This window comes from Podarcis pityusensis (genome assembly GCF_964106645.2).
Source record: "Podarcis pityusensis genome assembly, chromosome: 14".
Lineage (NCBI taxonomy): Eukaryota > Metazoa > Chordata > Lepidosauria > Squamata > Lacertidae > Podarcis > Podarcis pityusensis.
Window position 1 is genome coordinate 53258633 of NC_138039.1, and position 18970 is coordinate 53277602.

The 18970-nt window shown below is 46.3% G+C and overlaps 1 protein-coding gene across 4 annotated transcripts in view; it reads right to left on the reverse strand.

Moving 5' to 3' along the window:
* Positions 1-18970, reverse strand: part of SIN3A (SIN3 transcription regulator family member A) — a 60332-nt gene that overhangs the window by 27060 nt on the left and 14302 nt on the right. For all 4 annotated transcript variants that reach the window (XM_080980683.1, XM_080980682.1, XM_080980684.1 and 1 more), the window contains exons 2-7: positions 6983-7204; positions 6217-6393; positions 3648-3754; positions 1744-2038; positions 918-1166; positions 130-282 (exon numbers count right to left, since the gene is read on the reverse strand). In XM_080980683.1, coding sequence (XP_080836809.1) covers positions 130-282; positions 918-1166; positions 1744-2038; positions 3648-3754; positions 6217-6393; positions 6983-7171 — 1170 coding nt within the window. In that variant the 5' untranslated portion in view covers positions 7172-7204. The remainder of the gene's footprint in view (positions 1-129; positions 283-917; positions 1167-1743; positions 2039-3647; positions 3755-6216; positions 6394-6982; positions 7205-18970) is intronic.

An 18970-nucleotide genomic window follows, 5' to 3' on the forward strand; every position in this document is an offset into this window, starting at 1 on the left:
CACCTCATTAATTAATCCATATCCCAGTACTTCAAAAGTTACACTATGCCATAAGGAGTAAGCAGAACAGGATAAGCAATGCTCTCCTTCAAGGTGCCCTGTAAGTAACAACATTAGGAGCAAACTCACCACAGAGCTGTTTGCATCTGGCAGGAACTGCCCAAACTCCGAGAGCAGATCTTCCTGGTTCTTGAAAAGACGGGCCACCTGGGCATAGACCTCCTGCTCAGTCAGTGCCGGTGTGTAGTTGCCTCCTGCTTCCTTGGCATTCCGCTGCTCTTTCTGTCATGAGATGGAAGAGAAAGGAAGAGCTCAGAGCAGCTGTTCTAACCAGTTTCATTCTCCTGGTTCTTTAAAGAAAATCCACAACACCTAGCATGAGAGCTCAAGAGAAAAGCATCAGATGACAAGATAAAAAGGACACTGAAGAAGTTTCCTTCCTGCCCCTGGAAGGATTCCACGGAGGGCCAGACACTTGAGAGGCACATCTGGTTGTTCTACAAGTGTTGCACCCTTTGTATGACTCATCTCCATTAAACAGCATCTCTGGAGAAAATTTCCTGCTCTGCAGGTAGGAACTTTGAAGGTTTGAAGCAGGTAGGTTTGAAGCAAAACTGAGCTAGTGTCAACTGGCTGGGGATTTACTACTTGTTATGCTTCACCCAGTCAGGGCTTTTTTTAGGCAGAACTTGCCGGAACTGAGTTCTGGCACCTCTCAGGTGGGCGCCATTGCCATTATAAGAGAACAAGGGAGGTGTTCAGGGTGAGTTCCGGTACCTCTTTTTCTAGAAAAATAGCACTGCACCCAGTAATCATCTTTTCCTGCTTTGCTTGACAAGCCATTCTTTTCTTCTATATAAAAGTGAATATTGAACAGGAAAAAGGTGTCATTAAGACTTGTGCAGTTGCCCACTCACCTGATAGGTATGGAGGATCTCCAAGAAAGCCTTGTAAATGTCTGGCTGTCCCTGGAAACGATTCTTGATCTTATTGACGTAGTTGATTGCATGATTAAACTCAACCGGCTGGTTATTCTGGAGGGATGGTGTGGATCCAAGAGAGATTGTCACAGGTGCATGGGGCTGGACTGGTGGAGAGCGAGGGGATGCATAGGGGATTGGGGGAGTCTGCTGGCTGGTTGGTGTATGTGTCTGTAGCTGGGATGGCTGGGAATGAAAAGCAGACACTGGGTTACACTGGTTCCTGAACAGCCACGTATTGAGTGAGCCCTTAGTGAGCCCTCCAGAGTGCTGCTTGACTATGCTCAAAAGCAAAACAAACAGCAAAACTTATTATTGCCTCAGGATGATACAGAGCTTGCCCAGAATAACCATGCAGCAATATAGAGATGAAAGGAACGAGACGCTCATCTACTTCAACTCCTTTCCCAAAGGCAGTGCTATTCCCTTGTGAATCCACCTAGCTAGATCATTTACATAACACCAACTATGGTATGCTAACAAAACAGAGCTGCAGAAGCTTGGTTGGCCCAGAAATTTTTGTGCCTGAAGAGGGAAATTCCAAACAGATATTGTGCTCGTGCAGTGATTCTTGCACAGAATGTGTTGGTGGATTGTGCCCCAAAGGTCAGCTATCTGTCTCTGACTCTCCACTTTGGCAACATGCCTCCTTGACAAAACCCCAAATCAACCTCACTTTGTCCCTTGAGAGGGCCTTCTCTGTTCGGAAACCACAGGTGTCCCTACTTCTAAGCTAGAGACTACCTGTTTCATTTGAGGTTACCTTGCTGATCTTGGCAGGCGTCGGCTGTGGTGCTGGCTGTGCTGGGGCTGGGGCAGACTGTGCTGATGGCTGAGACTGATGCTGATGCTGGGGCTGGGGCTGGGGCTGAGGCTGGGGCTGGAGGCCGTGGGTCGGGATCTGATGAACCTGCCCTGGTGTCGTTACATTCACCATGTCATTAGTCTGCACTTCAATTTTGTAGCCAGGAGGCAAGAAAGTGTTGAAACCCATAATCAAATCAGGATGGCCTTTGAACAGCTGAGACACCCGGCTAATCACTCCTGGAGTATCAATGCTGTGAAATCAAAAGACAAGGAGGAAGAGAGAGATCAGGTCTCCTCTGCGGATTTGACACATTTCAGACATGCATAGCACTACATTTAGAGAATGTTGTTAACACACATCCCCCACTATAGCTACTAGCAGAAAATAAGGCAGGCAAGCTGCCAACAAAACATGCTGCTTGGGGAAATAAAAGTAACCAAATTCTTGAACAAGCACCTCTTTCCTTTCCAGCCTGCCCACGCCTGAAGAACTTCTGGAATGGTTCTGCTTCAACTACCCTCTTTAGCAGAAATATGTCATGCTTCTATAAAGAAGAGTGCCTTACCTATGGTGTCACCTCAACTGTGGAATGCCCCTCATCAGGAGGCCCACCTGGCATGACACCACAAGCTGTCAGAGCCTGATGAAGACCGTCCTGTTTGTCCAGGCATTTAGACTGTAGATGGGTTTTGGAATTGTTTGTTCTGTTTTTAGCTTTTTAAGAATTTATTTTTAATGCTTATTTGCTGGTTACAAATTGAATTTATTTGTTTTATGAATTGATTTTATTAACACTTTGGAATTTTTTTAATGAAAGGCAGATAATATTTAATATAAATAAAGAAAATATATAGGCATGGGCATTTCACAATAAGCAAAAAGGTGAACAGGACAAGTTTGTCTGATAATCTATTGCTAAAGCTCAAGATTCTAAATCTCATGGGGGAGGGGGGGGGAGAAAGAAGAGTTCTCAGGGATTGTATTTTCTTTTTCTGCCCCCCAAAAGCATCTACTTCTTTCCCCTTCCCCCAAGAAACAATCTTTATACAAGTATCAAATCTGCAATGACAAGTTAAGTGGCTGTTGGTAGTATTTATCATTTCCTTTTTATTTTGATACTTGGGCAACTCCTGTTTGCTTTATTTTTCTTTGGGTATATTAAAAAAGCTAATAAAAATTCATTTTTTTTTCTTTTTAAAGTGCAACATCAGAAAGTAAATCATGGACTTCTTAATTTTGTTACGTTCATTTCTTCCACAGTGGAAGTCGATGAGACAGGTTCCAAGTGAGTCTTCAAAAGCAAAAAAGGCAGCTGCAGAAGTGAACATGAAGCATAAAAGCCTCTCCCTGAAAGAGGAGTTTTCTCAAAATACATTGAGAACCATATCTAGTGATGCAGCCACTTTTTCACATTTTACTTGTGTTTTCCTATGGCTGCTATTGATTCTCTTCCTATGTATTCAGACAGCCTCCTATCAAGACACTAAGCATGTTCAGGCCCTACCAGTTTCAGCAACTTTGCTATATCAAGCCCATCCAGACTATGAGTTGGACCTTGGATAAGGCATACTTAAGAGCAAACTTTGCTTTTTTGGGGCCCACTATAGATGGGGGTGTTAGGCATGAGGGGTTTTAACCAGATCAGGGGCTAAAAAAGGAAGTTTGGCTGCGAGTAGAATTATGAAAACAAGCACAAGAAAAAAACAGCAGGCAAGATAGGACTGTGGTGAATTTAGGGCAGACAAAGGGAAAGATTCAAATGTGTGATATTGTCAGGTATTTGATTTTGACCTTACTAGTGAAATACTACATGGCCCGAAGAAGCATCTGTTAAAATAAAGCACACAGCAGGTTCGCACCTTTGAGATTTAAACTCCTTCATGATGTCCAAGAAGTCGTTGTAGACTTGAGGCTGGCTGCCAAATTGCAGCTTCACTTGGTCAAGGTAGGAGAGGGCATCTTCCACCTAAGATCAACAAAAGCAACTTAGGAACATGTCTTTCTGTCACCATTTTATTTCCATTCTTGCACATGCACAGGGAATGCAACCCCTGAGATACAAAAAAGCAGTTAAGCAAAACTTATTCTTCCACCAGAAAGCAATTCTGCACTGTGTATAGCTCTCTCTTCTGTGAAGCCCAGCCGTACATAAGAGATATAAAGGCCTGGGGGGAAAACAGAGAACTGGGAAGAGTGGAGGAGAATAGTCTGTCCCACACTTCTACCATTTTTTTGGGGGGGGGTGGCCTTTCTGGAGCTTCACATCTCTTGTCATGCAACACAACAGTCCTCTCAAAAAGTGAATAGTGCTACTGCAGCCCAAGGCAAAGTTCCAAGGAGGGGCACAGTAAGGGACCTGACACTACTTTCTTGTTTTACGTTGTGATCGGTGTGGCCGTTTTGTGATGTGCATTTTGCTGCTGCTTTCTGGGGAAATTTACAAATTACAAAGGGTTGGATAAGAGCGCCCAGAAGAGTGATGGATCCAGGGCTTCCAAGCAGGCTTTTAAAACAAATGTCTAGTGGACAAGCCTGAAATTGCAAACCCTTCATAAGCGGGGTGCTGTGCAGAAAATCAATATACTGTACCACAGACACTCTTCAGGCTGGTTATTTAAGCAATATTTCAGCCTGAGTGAAAACCTGTTTTTTAAAAAGTTTTTTTTTCTGCAACAGCTGGGCTATGCATGTGCTCTTTCCTCAGACTTACGTAACAGTTTTCCTGAGTTCAATGATAGAAACTTTTGTTCACTTTTTTGTTCGACAACCAAGGCACAATTGCTGGTTGGCAAATTCCTTTTAAAAAATGGAGAAACACGCCTCAGAGGGCTTCTCTCCCCGCCCCCCGCAGGCCATTTCTTGGCCGCAGCCAAGAGCTATACCAGAGATACTTTCACAAAGTAATACTCACTGCGCCTGACAGTGGCAACAGCACATGCTGCAGCAGAAAACAAGTACAGGACAAAGAAACACCCCCCAAAAGTAGATATTTACATACATATAAGAAATGGGATGTATGTAAAGTCAGCCTTACTCAGAATAAAAGTTAATGAAAAGGACTGTCTTAAGTTCATTAATTTCAGAGGGTTTACTTTGAGTAGGACTAGTATTGAATACAGCATAACAAAACAACCTATAGAAGAGATGATCAGAGGCTATCAGAGTTCACACATCCCCTTGTCAGGGACATGCCCTCCTTGGCCAAGGACGACAACCGTAAAGCTCCCTGGGAGACCTTGGGCCCAACACCATCTCCTAACCTAACCTACCTCACAGGGTTGTTGTGAGGGTGAAATAGGGAGGCAGAAAACCATGTACACCACCTTGAGCTTGTTGAAAGAAAAATGTGGTATATAAATACAATAATTTGTCCAGGTGAACACGCAAGAAATCAAAACGTCCTAGGCCTGCACAAAATTTTAGTGGGACAGCAAGTGGCCTTAACCAAAAGATTGGGAACCTGTGGCCATCCAATTGTTTCTGACATACAACTCCCATTATGCTTGACCACTAGTGTGGTGACTAAGGCTGATGTGAACCGGAGTCCAACAAGAACTTGGGGGAGGGGGTGTCACAGGCCCTCCATCACTGACTTAAATGCTGTTTGACTTCTGCCTCCCCCTCTGTTGCTGACCTTTATGTAGGGGTGGCAGTGGGAAAGAAACCTTTTAACAGCCAAGATATGAGATCCATGCAGTTAGATTAACAGCAATGTAAGAAGAAGAGAGAAAACCATAACAGTACAGTTGAAGTTCTTCAGTGTTACTAAACTATTGATAAAACAGGGTATGTATCTTATTTCTGCTATTCCTCAATGTACACCACTATAGCTTATCTGGTCAGGTTTGCAGCAAGGCACAAAAACAAACCTTGACTAGTTATTCCAAAAGCTGCTAGCAAAGACTCATACAAAAACTGCATAACATCCCCTAGATAAAACCAGGATTCTCCTACTTCATGGGTAGGCAAACTAAGGCCCGGGGCCCAGATCCGGCCCAATCGCCTTCTAAATCTGGCCCACGGACGGTCCAGGAATCAGCGTGTTTTTACATGAGTAGAATGTGTGCTTTTATTTAAAATGCATCTCTGGGTTATTTTTGGGCCATGGGAATTCGTTCATTTCCCCCCTCAAAATACAGTCCAGCCCCCCACAAGGTCTAAGGGACAGTGGACCGGCCCCCTGCTGAAAAAGTTTGCTGACCCCTGACCTAAAAGTTCTAAAAGCCCGCAGCCATACAACACTTTATTTTATACATTTATACAATATGTTAATCGCTTTATGTTGCCAACGGCAACCCAAAGCAACTTGCAACCAAGTAAGTGGATATCCACTTGAGCTAACAGCGTAACTTTCTCATTTCCCCAAGCAGTCTGTGCTTCTCTGAAGAAAGGTTAAATGAAACCAAGTTAATCTACCTCAGACCTTACCTTCAGCCTCTGGAACTGTTGCTGCCCCTGCACTGGTGCTGCAGGGGGAGTTGGGTGAGCATGACTCTGCACCACTTGGCTGCCATGAGGCTGGGGTGGGTTGGGATGGTGATGCCCACTATGGGCAGTTGCGAGAGTGGGCCCATGACTGCTGGAGCTCTGCGGCACAGTGGACACCTGGGAAGGAGAGAATAAAGACAAGCCACTAGGGCTAAGCCTTATGCCAGCATGGGTATCTCCAAACAATTGCTCTGGAGGTCACCTGGGAATGATGACTCCAAATAACTTCCATCAAAGCAACATCTGTGGCAAAAAATGAACTCATATTGCTGAAGCATCTTTGGTTGTCCAGCCTAGAGCTTTGCTTTCAAGTGCTCCTTTGAGAAAGCTAAGCCTGGCCTGGAGTGACATGTCTGAACAACAATGATGCATCCTTGTGCAGAGTCCCCACAGCTGGGCACAGGAAGAGCATGGCTAGAACCCTGTCACCTACTTAAACTGATACACCCATCCCCATTACTGACAGTACCAGCTTGACCAAGAGATTTACTTCCAAACGAACATGCTGAGGATTGAACTATTAAATGATGGGCCTCAAGACTGTATCTACTTCCAAGGGCAAGGAGGCTCGAGTCTCACACACCGGGAGGTGGAGGAGAGAGAAAACATGCTCTTTATTGTTATGTTATTGTTTGCCCACAGAGCAATGAAGATTGATGAACTTCCTGAGAGGACATAAGCTTAAAAAACATGACAGCAATTCTACCTGGTAGCTGGGTGTTACAGAGTACTGTATCCCAGTAGCAGATTGCATGGTCTCCGAAACAGATTCATATACAGGAGGTGCTGGAGCAAGAACACGATGCTGGTGTTGGAATGGTTCTGTGTTGCTGGCGATACGTCTCTGCTGTGACGCGTACACAGGTGACTCCTGTTCATCCAATCGCCGCTTCATTCTGAATTCATGCTCAGGAAAGCACTATAAAACCTGTTAGAAAGAGGAATGGACAAATAGAAGCAATGAATTGTCAACCTTAACAGTAAAAATTGTATTTCAAAATCAAGGAGACAAAACAACAAAGATTCTAGTTATGCATTTAAACAAAGGCTGCTCTTTGTAGGAATTTAGAGCAGTGTTTCCCAAACTTGGGTCTCAGCTGTTTTTAGACTACAACTCTCATCATCCCTCACGAGCAGGACCAGTGGGGTCAGGGTTGGTGGGAATTGTAGTCCCAACACAGCTGGAGACCAAAGTTTGGGAAACACGAGTTTAGAGGGTATAATGTGACTAGACTGAAGATTTATAGGTGGACAAACATATTACATTTTAGTTTCACCTTAAATGTATCATGATAAACTTGACAGAAACTGGATGGCTTCATGAGTGCAGTTATGCCAAACTATAGAACTAAAGTACCATATACAAGATAAATGCTACCATATCTGCTTGTGCAGATCCTAATCCACCCCCACCCCACCCCACCCCACCGGAAGAAAGACCAGTTTCAATCCAAGCTGAGTTAGCCAAGTTCTTCTGAATGGCCTTTGGCAGACCACTCTTTTAGCCTAACCTACTTCTCAGGTTAACCTGCTTTTTAAAAGCTTCCTTAAGTGTTTTTGTTTGCAAATATTAATCTACTTCACAAGGGTTGTCTGCAGTGTTAGAAACTGAGATATAAAAGCTAGGAGCCATAGCAAAACAGATCATACAGAGAGCACAGTGGGACTGAAATGTAGGCACGTGTGGGACAATAACAACTAGTGAATTTCATGGCTGAGTGAGGATTTGAATTCCAGCATCATAATATCCTTTAAGAGTTGTGGTAACCAGGATTGTACACAGTATTTCAAGTGCAGCTGCACCATAGGCTTGTATAAGGCCATTGTGATATTTCCAGTTCTGTTTCCAATCCTTTCCCTGATGATCCCAAAAATATAATTCTCCATTTTTACCACTGCCACAACCTGGGTCAACATCTTCATTGGGCCCTATGACCCTATAATGGTAGGACACCACCAGCTCAGCCCTCAATAGCATATATGTAATGTTAGGATATGTTGCCCCTTGCATGCATCCCCTTACACTTATTAACACTGCATCAGATTTATCATTTTAATACTCATTCACCCAGTTTGGAGAGATCCCTTTGGAGCGATTTACAGCCTCTTTTTGTTCAAAACTACCCTGAACAACTTGGTGTCATCAGCAAACTTTGCTAACTCATCTCCAGGAAGGAATAGAAAGGCGTTCTGCCTCATGCTGCAGAGTTGGTTTCAAAAAGCAGGTAAATCTCACTCACTGTCACAGGACCAGAACCAAGAACAAGACAAAAATGGTTCTCATATCTATTTCAAGATATAAGAATATTTATTCTACTTGGACTCAGCGTTCAAAATTAGCCGGGCGCTGGTTACATTTTGCGACTGACAACCGGCCTTTAACGAATCAGAGGAGATGTCCAGGCGCCATTGCTTGGTGCCTAACATCTCCACCTGACTGGTGTAGCTACAATGCCACGTCAGTCAGTTGGTCTGCGGGGCAGCAGCGCACCAGCATACGCCTCTTTTGCTGCTGCACTGCTCTGCGAATCACCTGGTCCACAGGGTAACATGGCACCAGAAGTGCTGCACAAGCCAAGTGATTCCCCACAGCCAGCCAGCCAGTCCAGCTCACTGGGCTTTAGCAGCTCCGCAAAGGCCACCTGGGTCCAGTTTTGTTGGGGCCAAGGCAGTGACTTTTGAGCCCTGGAAGCATAGGGCTGCTCCTTGTGGGCAACAGCGGGATGCGGAGGGTTGCTGCAAGAGGGTGCAGACACCTGAGATTGCACTGCTGGGGATGCTGCCGAGGAGCCTTTGGGGGCCGTTGCCTGGAGCCCCACCAGCGCTGCAAATGCAGACCTAGCTGCTCGTTTTGCTGCTCCAACTTCTTAAGCAGCTCCTGCAGCTTCCAAACATTGGTGTTAGTGCTACCGCAGCTCCAAAGAACCCTGTAACCCTCTCGCCCCACAAGGCAGCTCCAGGAGTGCTCCAGTTGCCGCCTACTCCTCCTATTCTCCCTGTGTCAGGTGAGGCTTCCCCCTCCACCCCCTTATCCCCCTTCCCCAACACAACCTGGCCGTGTAGAGGGGGCCCACCTTCCTTAGGCCAGCTCTGCTCTCCCCACCCCCATGCTCAATATGCATTCCTAAAAAAGAAAATGATGCAGCAGAATCCAAATAAAGGGGGCAAACCTTCCAAGCAAGCCAGCAAAAATATTATTATGGGAAAAAATGAAAGGCAAAGCAATAAAAGAGGCACTGCTTAACTGCTAGAGTCATTTCACTTCTGAGAAGCAAGATCACCATTAGAAACTCCTTAAATAATCAGCCAGCTCAGGAATCAGCAGCAGAAGCCCCACAATAAAAACCAGTCCTTTTTCTGTCAAGGGTATGGAGAACAAGCACCTTTGTCCCCCTAGAAAAAAGGCACTGGTTAAAAGCGTGGCACTTGCTTTAACAGCTTCATGGCACCTGTAACCCATTTAACTGTCCATAACTTGCAGTCTCACAGAAAGGCTGAAGGGGTGGGGTGAAAATCGGCCAGATCTCCCTTTCTGCCCCCCCCCCCCAAGAGAAGCAATCTATTTAACTGTGTGAAAGAGCTTCTTATGCAAATTGTACAACAATGGAAAAGACATCAACAAGCGTCCTGGAAGGCATCTCCTGCCCAGCCAGAAGAGTTCTCTGCACCATGTGCAAACCATGTGACTGCAAATCTCAACTTGGCCACAAGGAAGCACTCCTGAGTTGCAGAAAGCGACTGGCAACTGGTTAATTTCGAACACTGGTTGCCTGGGAAAGGGAAAATATGTTCACAAGGCAACTAGTCCACAGAACCATTGTAGTCTGCTATCCACATGATGCCCAGCTAGCCATTCTGGCTCTGAAAGGCACAGAGGACCAAGTTTTTTTTACACCTCCCTTACCTGCTAGTCTAAATGAGATTGTTTCTTCCCAAGGATGACCAGATTATGTGGCTACTTATAAACATCGTGAGGAATGAATTGTTATCCAGACAAAAACTTTGAAAAGGAAAATGAAGAAAAAGAGGAGAATGCGGCAAATTAAAAAAACAAAAATAGCCATACAAAGATAAAGGTTAGGGCCAGAGGCCCAACTGGACTGCATTAGTGGATACTTGGAGCTGTCTCCTAGCTACTTTTTCCAACAATGTGAATGCTGAATGTTGACTGTGACATCCTTTTCACAACAAGAGCAACGCCATACAATAGTTCACTCCAGGGATCTAAATTCTCCCCCTTATCATACCCCAGGTGTCACCTGTGGATCATTTAGGCAGTTTAAGGCAGGACTTTTTTGGGGGTTTTTGGATTTTGGGTTGGGGTGTTTGGAATTCAAGGACTTGGTGTTGGGGAGGGGTTTGCAAGAATCTGGAAGCTTGTGTGTTTTTTTTCTGCATTTTTATGATTTTCTGTGACCATTGGGGCACTCTGCTGTTGTTTAAAAAAAGATTTCTGGGTTTGGATTTCTGTGTGGTGGGTGGCTGGGGGGGTCAGGGAATTGTTGAAGTGTTTTCTGGGAGGTTTGGTGCTTTTGAATTTTTTGGATGTGAAGCACTGATTTTTTTTGGGGGGGGGTTGCGAAGCTAGGAGCTGTGCTGCCATGGGACCCAAGAAGACTGCTGCTGCAGAGGCCGGCGAGAGGAAGAAGGAGAAGGTTACGCTGGAAATGAAGAAGGAGATCATCCGGAAGCACGACTGTGGAATGCGTGTGACAGACCTCGCCAGGGAGTACGGGAGGAATCCATCGACCATCGGGACCATCCTGAAGATGAGGGAGAAGATCCTTGCGACTGATGTAGCCAAAGGAGTCACCAGGATCGTGAAGAACCGCCCAACTGTTCTGGAGGAGGTGGGAGAAGTTGCTGCTCATCTGGTTAGAAGAGAAGCAGCGTGCAGGGGACACAGTGACTGAGGCCGTCATTTGTGAGAAGGCCAAGGCCTTGCACGCAGACCTCGTCCGGCAACAGCCAGGAACCTCAGGCGAGCCAGAAGTCTTCAAGGCAAGCAGAGGCTGGTTTGACCGGTTCAAGGCGACATCTGGAATCCACAGCGTGGTCAGACATGGAGAGGCTGCCAGTTCTGATGTTCCTGTGGTTGAAGACTTTGCAGCGGAGTTCCTGGAGGTTGTGACGACGGAGGGCTACGTTCCACAGCAGGTCTTCAACTGTGACGAGACCGGGCTGTTTTGGAAGAGGATGCCCAAAAGAACTTTCTTCACTCAGGAGGAGGCCAAGTTGCCTGGCCACAAGCCCATGAAGGACCGTCTGACCCTGCTCTTCTGTGCCAACGCAAGCGGCGACCTGAAGATCAAGCCCCTGCTGGTGTACCACTCGGAGAACCCACGGGCCTTCAAGAAACACAAGATCGACAAGGAGCAGCTGAGTGTCATGTGGCGATCCAACAGTAAGGCTCGGGTCACACGTGTGCTGTTTGTGGACTGGGTCAATCTTGCTTTTGGCCCTGCTGTCAAACAGTACCTGCTGGACAATGACCTGCCACTGAAGGCTTTGCTTCTGAGGGACAATGCTCCTGCTCATCCTAAAGGCCTTGAGGAGGACTTGTTGGAGGAGTTCAGCTTCATCAGCATCATGTTCCTGCTGCCTAACACCATGCCACTGCTCCAGCCGATGGATCAGCAGGTCATCGCCAATTTCAAAAAACTCTACACCAAGGAGCTTTTCAGCCAATGCTTCGAGGCAACTGATTGCACCACCATCACCCTGCGGGAATTCTGGAAGGACCACTTCGACATCGTCACCTGCTTGAAGATGATCGCCACGGCCTGGGACGGGATCAGCCAGAGAAATTTGAATTGCGCTTGGCGCAGCCTGTGGCCGGACTGTGTGGCACCAAGTGACTCTGATGCACCAGAGTCAACAGTGGTGTAGGACATTGTTTCCTTGGGGATGACCATGGGCCTGGAGGTCACAGAGGAGGACGTCAGCGAGCTGGTGGAGGAGCACAACCACAAGCTGACCACCCAGGAGCTGGTCGAACTGCAGGCAGAGGCTGCGCAGGAGCAGGCCTCGCTGGAAGAGGAGGAAGCAACTGAGGAACGGTTGTCCTCCAAAGAACTGAGGGACATTTGCCTGAAGTGGAAAGATGTGCAGGCTTTTGTACAGCGGCACCACCCTGACAAGGACCTGACACGTGACCTTTCGAACACTTTTGATACGAGGGTCATGTCGCCTTTCAGGGAGGTGCTGAAAAGGCAGATGAAGCAGCAGACCATGGACAGGTTCTTCAGCAAGAAGCAAAGAGTGGAAGAGGAACCTTCTTCGAGTTGTCTCCCAGAGTCTTAGAAAATGTATGTACAGTACTGTACACTTTGGTGATTTTTAAATGCTTTTCTGTCATGTTTAGAAACTTAAATTATTGTTCCTTCAATTTTTGAAATGCTCTTTACAGTATGTGTGACTTTAAAGAGCACTTAATAAACTCTTTTTGTACCAAATTTGGCTTTGTTTGGACTTTTTTTGACCATAGGAACACATTAATTGATTTTCAATGCATTCCTATGGGAAACCGTGCTTCGCAAGACGAAAAATTCGCTAGACGAAAAAACTCGCAGAACGAATTAATTTCGTCTTGCGAGGCACCACTGTACATACACTCAGGTAACAAAGTAGAGATGTTTTTACAAAAGCTGGGTGCTTTTAGTTTTTTTGCCCTTAAAGCCACTAATGACAAGTTAAATACGATAGCTTTGCACCTTTTAAGAATTATTTGCAAGGGTGCTCTAAGGCTACCTAATATTTCATGGTATTTCAGAAAGGCAATAAAAAGGCTCATTCATGGTTGTGAGCCATTATATCAGTGAGTCAACGTATCAGTTCTGTTGAGTGACACTTGAAAGGAATCTTCCCCAAACTGGTGCCCTCTGGATGGTTTGGGCAACATCAGGCCCAGCCAGCACAGAAAGGAAGTGGTGGACATACAGTGGTACCTCGGGTTAAGTACTTAATTCGTTCCGGAGGTCCGTTCTTAACCTGAAACTGTTCTTAACCTGAAGTACCACTTTAGCTAATGGGGCCTCCTGGTACCGCTGCACCGCCAGAGCACGATTTCTGTTCTCATCCTGAAGCAAAGTTCTTGACCTGAAGCACTATTTCTGGGTTAGCGGAGTCTTTAACCTGAAGCGTATGTAACCTGAAGTGTATTTAACCCGAGGTACCACTGTATTCTACCCTATTTTTTAAAAGCTTTCCACAATGGAGATTTCAGTTTCCATAATTAATTTTCCTCTTGAAAATATTTATGAACGTTTGTTTTTCTTTCTACACAATCTCCCTAAATGACAAAAATTAGAGACAATATTCACTCCATTACGGAATATATTTATTCTCTTTGATTCTTGTCTATTGGAGTTCTATTGGAATTGTCTATTCTACTAGAACTTCATTTGATCAAGCTCTGCAAGTCATATTGACTTTGATCAAGCTCTGCAGTTCATACCTGCAGTTCTCAATATCATACCTTTTCGATTTGGGAGACTTGGTCCAGGGATGTTATGTCAGTGAGGGGATATCATTTCTTTACAGGGGAGGCTAGCGTGGGGGCTGGGATTGCCACCATCGAAGGGCATGGGAGGAATGGCGGTGGGGGTAGATATTATCGGCGAAGGGTTTTGAGATGCGGTGATGCTCGAACCCCTTCCAATCTATGCCCCATCCCAAGGGACGTGGGTCGGGTGAGCAGGGATTACCCACTTCCGTCATTGGCCATAGGCAATAAAACCGCCACCTTGCGAGACTTCTTTATCTCGCAAGGGGTTGACGTGGCGTGCGTGACGGAGACCTGGGTGTGCGAAGGTGAAGTAGTCACCTTGCATGAGATGACACCACCAGGTTTCTCCGTCCTCCACCAATCGCGGACTGTGGGTCGGGGGGAGGGGTAGCGTTCTTAATCTGGGAGGATTGCTCTTTCAGGGCTGTACCATCACCTCCAATCTCCAGCATTGAATGTGTTGGCCTAGTGTGGGGCACCAAGGAGAGCTTGGCTGTCTGGCTGGTGTACCGACCACCTAGCACACCAGCAGCCACCCTGTCAGGCCTGTTGGATGTGGCGGCAGGCTGGGCCTTGAAGTTCCTTAACCTACTGGTTTTGGGTGACTTCAACGTCCATACTGATGCCACCCCCTCCTCACGGGCTCTGGACCTGGTGTCTTCCATGGCGACACTAGGGCTCTCCCAGTTTGTTTTGGGTCCCACACCAACAGGCCACACGCTGGATTTGATTTTTGGTGCGGGTATAGATGTGATCATGTCCTCACTTGTGGAAGTGCCATGGTCTGATCACTATGCTCTGAAAGCCAGGATTGACTTCCCGCCCCCACCCCGCTTGAGTGGTGAGCCTATTTGTGCTCAGCCGCGAAAACTGATGGATCCTGATGGATTTCGTCAGGCCTTGCGGGACCCTGCTCCCCCAGCGGCTCACTAGATGAGCTTGTCGAGAACTAGAATAACTGGCTCTTGGTGGCCATCAATGAGATCGCACCTAAGCGCCCTCTGTGACCCCGCCGAAACCCCCTTGTTTACCGAGGAGCTCTGGAAAATGAAGCGGGACCTCAGACGGCTAGAGTGAGTATGGCGGCGTGCTCGCGACAGAGCCTCAAGAACATCTTATAGGACGCTTATGAAAGCCTATGAGATGGCAGTGAAAGCTGCAAAGACGTTTTACTTCTCAGCTTCCATTGCATCCACTAGCTCTCGCCAGGCGCAACTTTTTAGAATAATTAGGTCTTTAACAACCCTAGAGGAACCGCCAAATATAAATACGAATTTGACCCATAGCTGTGAGGCATTTGCGAGCTTTTTTGCGGAGAAAGTCTTGCTGCTCCGCCGTGACCTCCCTGCCAATTTGGATACAGTAACAGAACTGGAGGCCCCTCGACTGTCCCCAGGTCCAGTATTGGACCACTTTGATCGGATACTCCCTGCCGATGTAGACAGATTCCTTCGAGGTGGAAGGCCCACAACTTGCCCTGTGCCCATCCTGGCTGATTAGAGCGTGTCCAGACAAGGTGCGGGCCCACCTGGGTGAGATCATCAATCAGTCCCAATCAGGGGACTTTCCCAGGGGAGTTGAAGGAAGCAGTGTTGCATCCGCTCTTAAAGAAAACATCTCTAGATCCTCTAGAACTATCCAATTACCGCCTGGTTTTGAATCTTCCGTACCTGGGTAAGGTAATTGAGAGAGTGGTTGCCGAACAGTTTGGTAGGTTTCTGGATGAAACATCGGCTCTGGACCCATTTCAGTCCAGCTTTCGCCCTGGTTACGGGACCGAGACCGCTTTGGTTGCCCTAACAGATGATCTCCGTAAATAGCTGGATTGAGGCGGGTCAGGACTGCTGATTCTCATAAGACCTGTCAGCAGCCTTCGACATGGTCGATCACAAACTTTTGGATCACCGCCTTGCCAACATGGAGATTCAGAGCACAGTCCGACAATGGCTGCGCTCCTTTATCTCAGGTCAGGGACAGAGGGTGGCGCTAGGAAGGGAGTTGTTACTGCGGCACTCCTTGGTGTGTGGAGTCCCACAGGGTGCTATCCTTTCCCCGATGCTTTTCAATATCTTTATGTGCCCCTTGCCTAGATTGTCCGGAGCTTTGGGCTGGGTTGTCATCAATATGCTGATAACACCCAGCTTTATCTGTTGATGGACAGACACCCTGACTCGGCCCCGGACACACTGACCTGATGCTTGGAAGCTGTGGCTGGTTAAGCTGCGTGGGAGCCGGTTGAAGTTAAATCCTTCAAAGACGGAAGTCCTTTGGCTGGGTCGGGACGACATGGGGTTGGGGGGCCAACTCCCATCTCTTGCAGGGACTCAATTAGTACCAGTGCCTTCTGTCAAGAGATTGGGTGTAACCTTCGATGCCTCCCTTTCCATGGCGGCGCAGGTTGCGGCCACAGCAAAGGTGGCATTTTCCCATCTCCGCTGTATTAAGCATTGGTCCCTTACCTTTCTTGCCCTGATCTGGCCACAGTGATCCATGCGACGGTCACCTCCAGGCTTGATTATTGTAACTCACTCTACGCGGGGCTGCCCTTGAAGCTGACCCAGAAACTCCAGTGGGTGCAGAATGCCGTGGCGAGGCTCCTTACGGAGTCCTTTCCATGGGATCACATTCATCCAGTGCTTTACCAACTGCACTGGCTCCCGGTGGTGTACAGGGTGCTGGTTTTGACCTACAGGACCGCCTCTTCTGGTATGCCCTGCAGAGGACCTTAAGGTCCACAAATGACAACATTTTGGAGGTCCTAAGTCGCAAGGTGGTTAGATTGGGCTCAACTAGGGCCAGGGCCTTTTCAGTACTGGCCCCAACTCGGTGGAACGCTCTGTCACAAGAGACTAGGGCCCTGCTGGACTTGACATCTTTCCGCAGGGCCTGCAAGACAGAGCTGTTCCGCCTAGCCTTTGGTTTGGACTCAGTCTGACCCTTATGTTTCCCTCCCCTTATGGTTTTGATCTATGGGCTATTATTAAAATGAAGCTGCATTTTAAATTGTATTTTTAACCTGTATTTTAAATTGTTGCGCCCCCCCCCCCATTTTTATTGTAATTTTACTGGTGTTAGCTGCCCTGAGCCTGGCTCTGGCCGGGGAGGGCAGGGTATAAATAAAAATTTACTATTATACAGCTTCCTACTCAAACATATACTGGTCTTGTCAAGAATTCTTTACACATTATTAGTACTTCCTGTGCAGATCATAATTGTTAAAGAGAAAAAGAATGCCACTATCTGAGCCCTACATAGGGAGGTTCAGAGAGAGCAAATATCAAATGCTGACAAAAACATAATCACCTTCCTCCAGATGATCTGGCTGTGCTGTACTGGTCTCTGCAAACGTCTTCACTTTAGCCAATTTATCTTGTTTACATATAATCCGCTTGAACATTTCAACAATGCAAAGTGGCTTATCTCTGGAAAGTGATATGCTTTACATTTTAAAATAAAAGGGCATATCCTCTTTATTTTCCTTTTTCAACCAAAGTGCCAATGAGAATTTGAGTCAATGTAATAGGGGGGTTTAAAATTAAAACAAGCTTTTTAGTAGGACAATAACATCAAAGTAGCCCAGTGTGTGGCTGAGAGTTGAACTACCATTCCATGAACTAAAGGCTGCCTTTTGTTCACCAATAGAACTGGGATTCAGTAGCAGTGCATTCTGCATTGTTCACGAATTACCTCTCATGCAGCTCTGGGGAGTCTCCTAACCCTCTGGAGCAATTTTTCAAGAGGCAAAGGGGCTACCAAGGAAGGGATAGAAAAATGCTGCTGTCCCAAAAGCAGAACTCACAGGATTCGTCCACCAGTGGCACCATAATCAGAACCTACAAGCTCAACACTAAGAATGCTAAGCTTCGCATATGCTAAATATTCCTGTTTCTCATTCCAGGTCCCTTCAAGCAATTCCAGGTCCCTTCAAGTCCCTTTGAAACAATTTTGTCCTAATCTGCATGGTCTAAGCCTCAGGAGGCTAAAGGAAACTATTGACATACATAACCTTCCATTAACTCTGAAGATACATACATGTCAGTTGATAGTGCTAATTAGATTTAGGTCACTTAACTATAGGAAGTGATGCTCCTATGTATTGTTCCCCAAGACACACACACTCTCTCTCCTTCTGCATCCATTAGAACACATGCTGTTGATTTGCCCAGAGGTTAGGCAAGGTCAGACAGCTGCTGTAATAGTCACCATTCAGAAGTAGATCCCAAACTTGTAACAGGAATTTGGGAATTGATTGAAAATGAAAAAAAGCAAGCAAGCAAGCAAGCAAGCAAACAAACAAACAAACAAACAAACCACCAACTGTGTTTTTCAAAGGAACAACACAAATTTCTAGTTAAGACAACAAAGAGTAAAATTTCACCCAGAAGATTAAGTACCATAATTTTAAAAATATCAACTTCTAATACTTAAAATGTAGAGATAGAGATAAGGCACACAGTTATAGAACAACATAGTATATCCAGCATCATTTGCAATACAACTCACCCCAACCTTAGCATGGAAAAGAATTGTAGCATCAGCAATTAGCAGGTGAAATTAGCTTAAATTCAAATGTCATCATTACACAAATCAAACCTTTTTCATCAGCCAAAAGCAGATTTTTTCCATTCCCCATTGCATATGATTTGCACTCACTAGAAAGAATGAACTTTATCCACTGATTTCAAACCACTACTCAGGAAGAAAGATATGTAAGAAATGGAAAGGAGAAAAGGCCAGTTTTAAGAGGACATCATAGTCTGGCAAAGTTCAGTAGCACATATGAGGCACACTCCCTGATCAGGCTCCTCACGGGGTCCCTGCCATGGGAGCATATTCACCCACTGCTTTTCCAGCTGCACTGGCTCCCGGTGGAGTACAGGGTCAGATTTAAGGTGCTGCTTTTGACCTTTAAAGCCCTTCACAGCCTAGGACCCTCGTACCTACGGGACCGCCTCTCCCAGTATGCCCCACGGAAAGCCTCAAGGTCGATAAATAGCAACACCCTAGTGGTCCCGGGCCCTAAGGAAGTTAGATTAGCTTCAACCAGAGCCAGGGCCTTTTCAACACTGGCTCTGGCCTGGTGGAACGCTCTGCCTCATGAGACCAGGGCCCTGCAGGATCTGATTTCTTTCCGCAGGGCCTGTAAGAGAGAGTTGTTCCACCTGGCCTTTGGCTAGGAGCCAATTT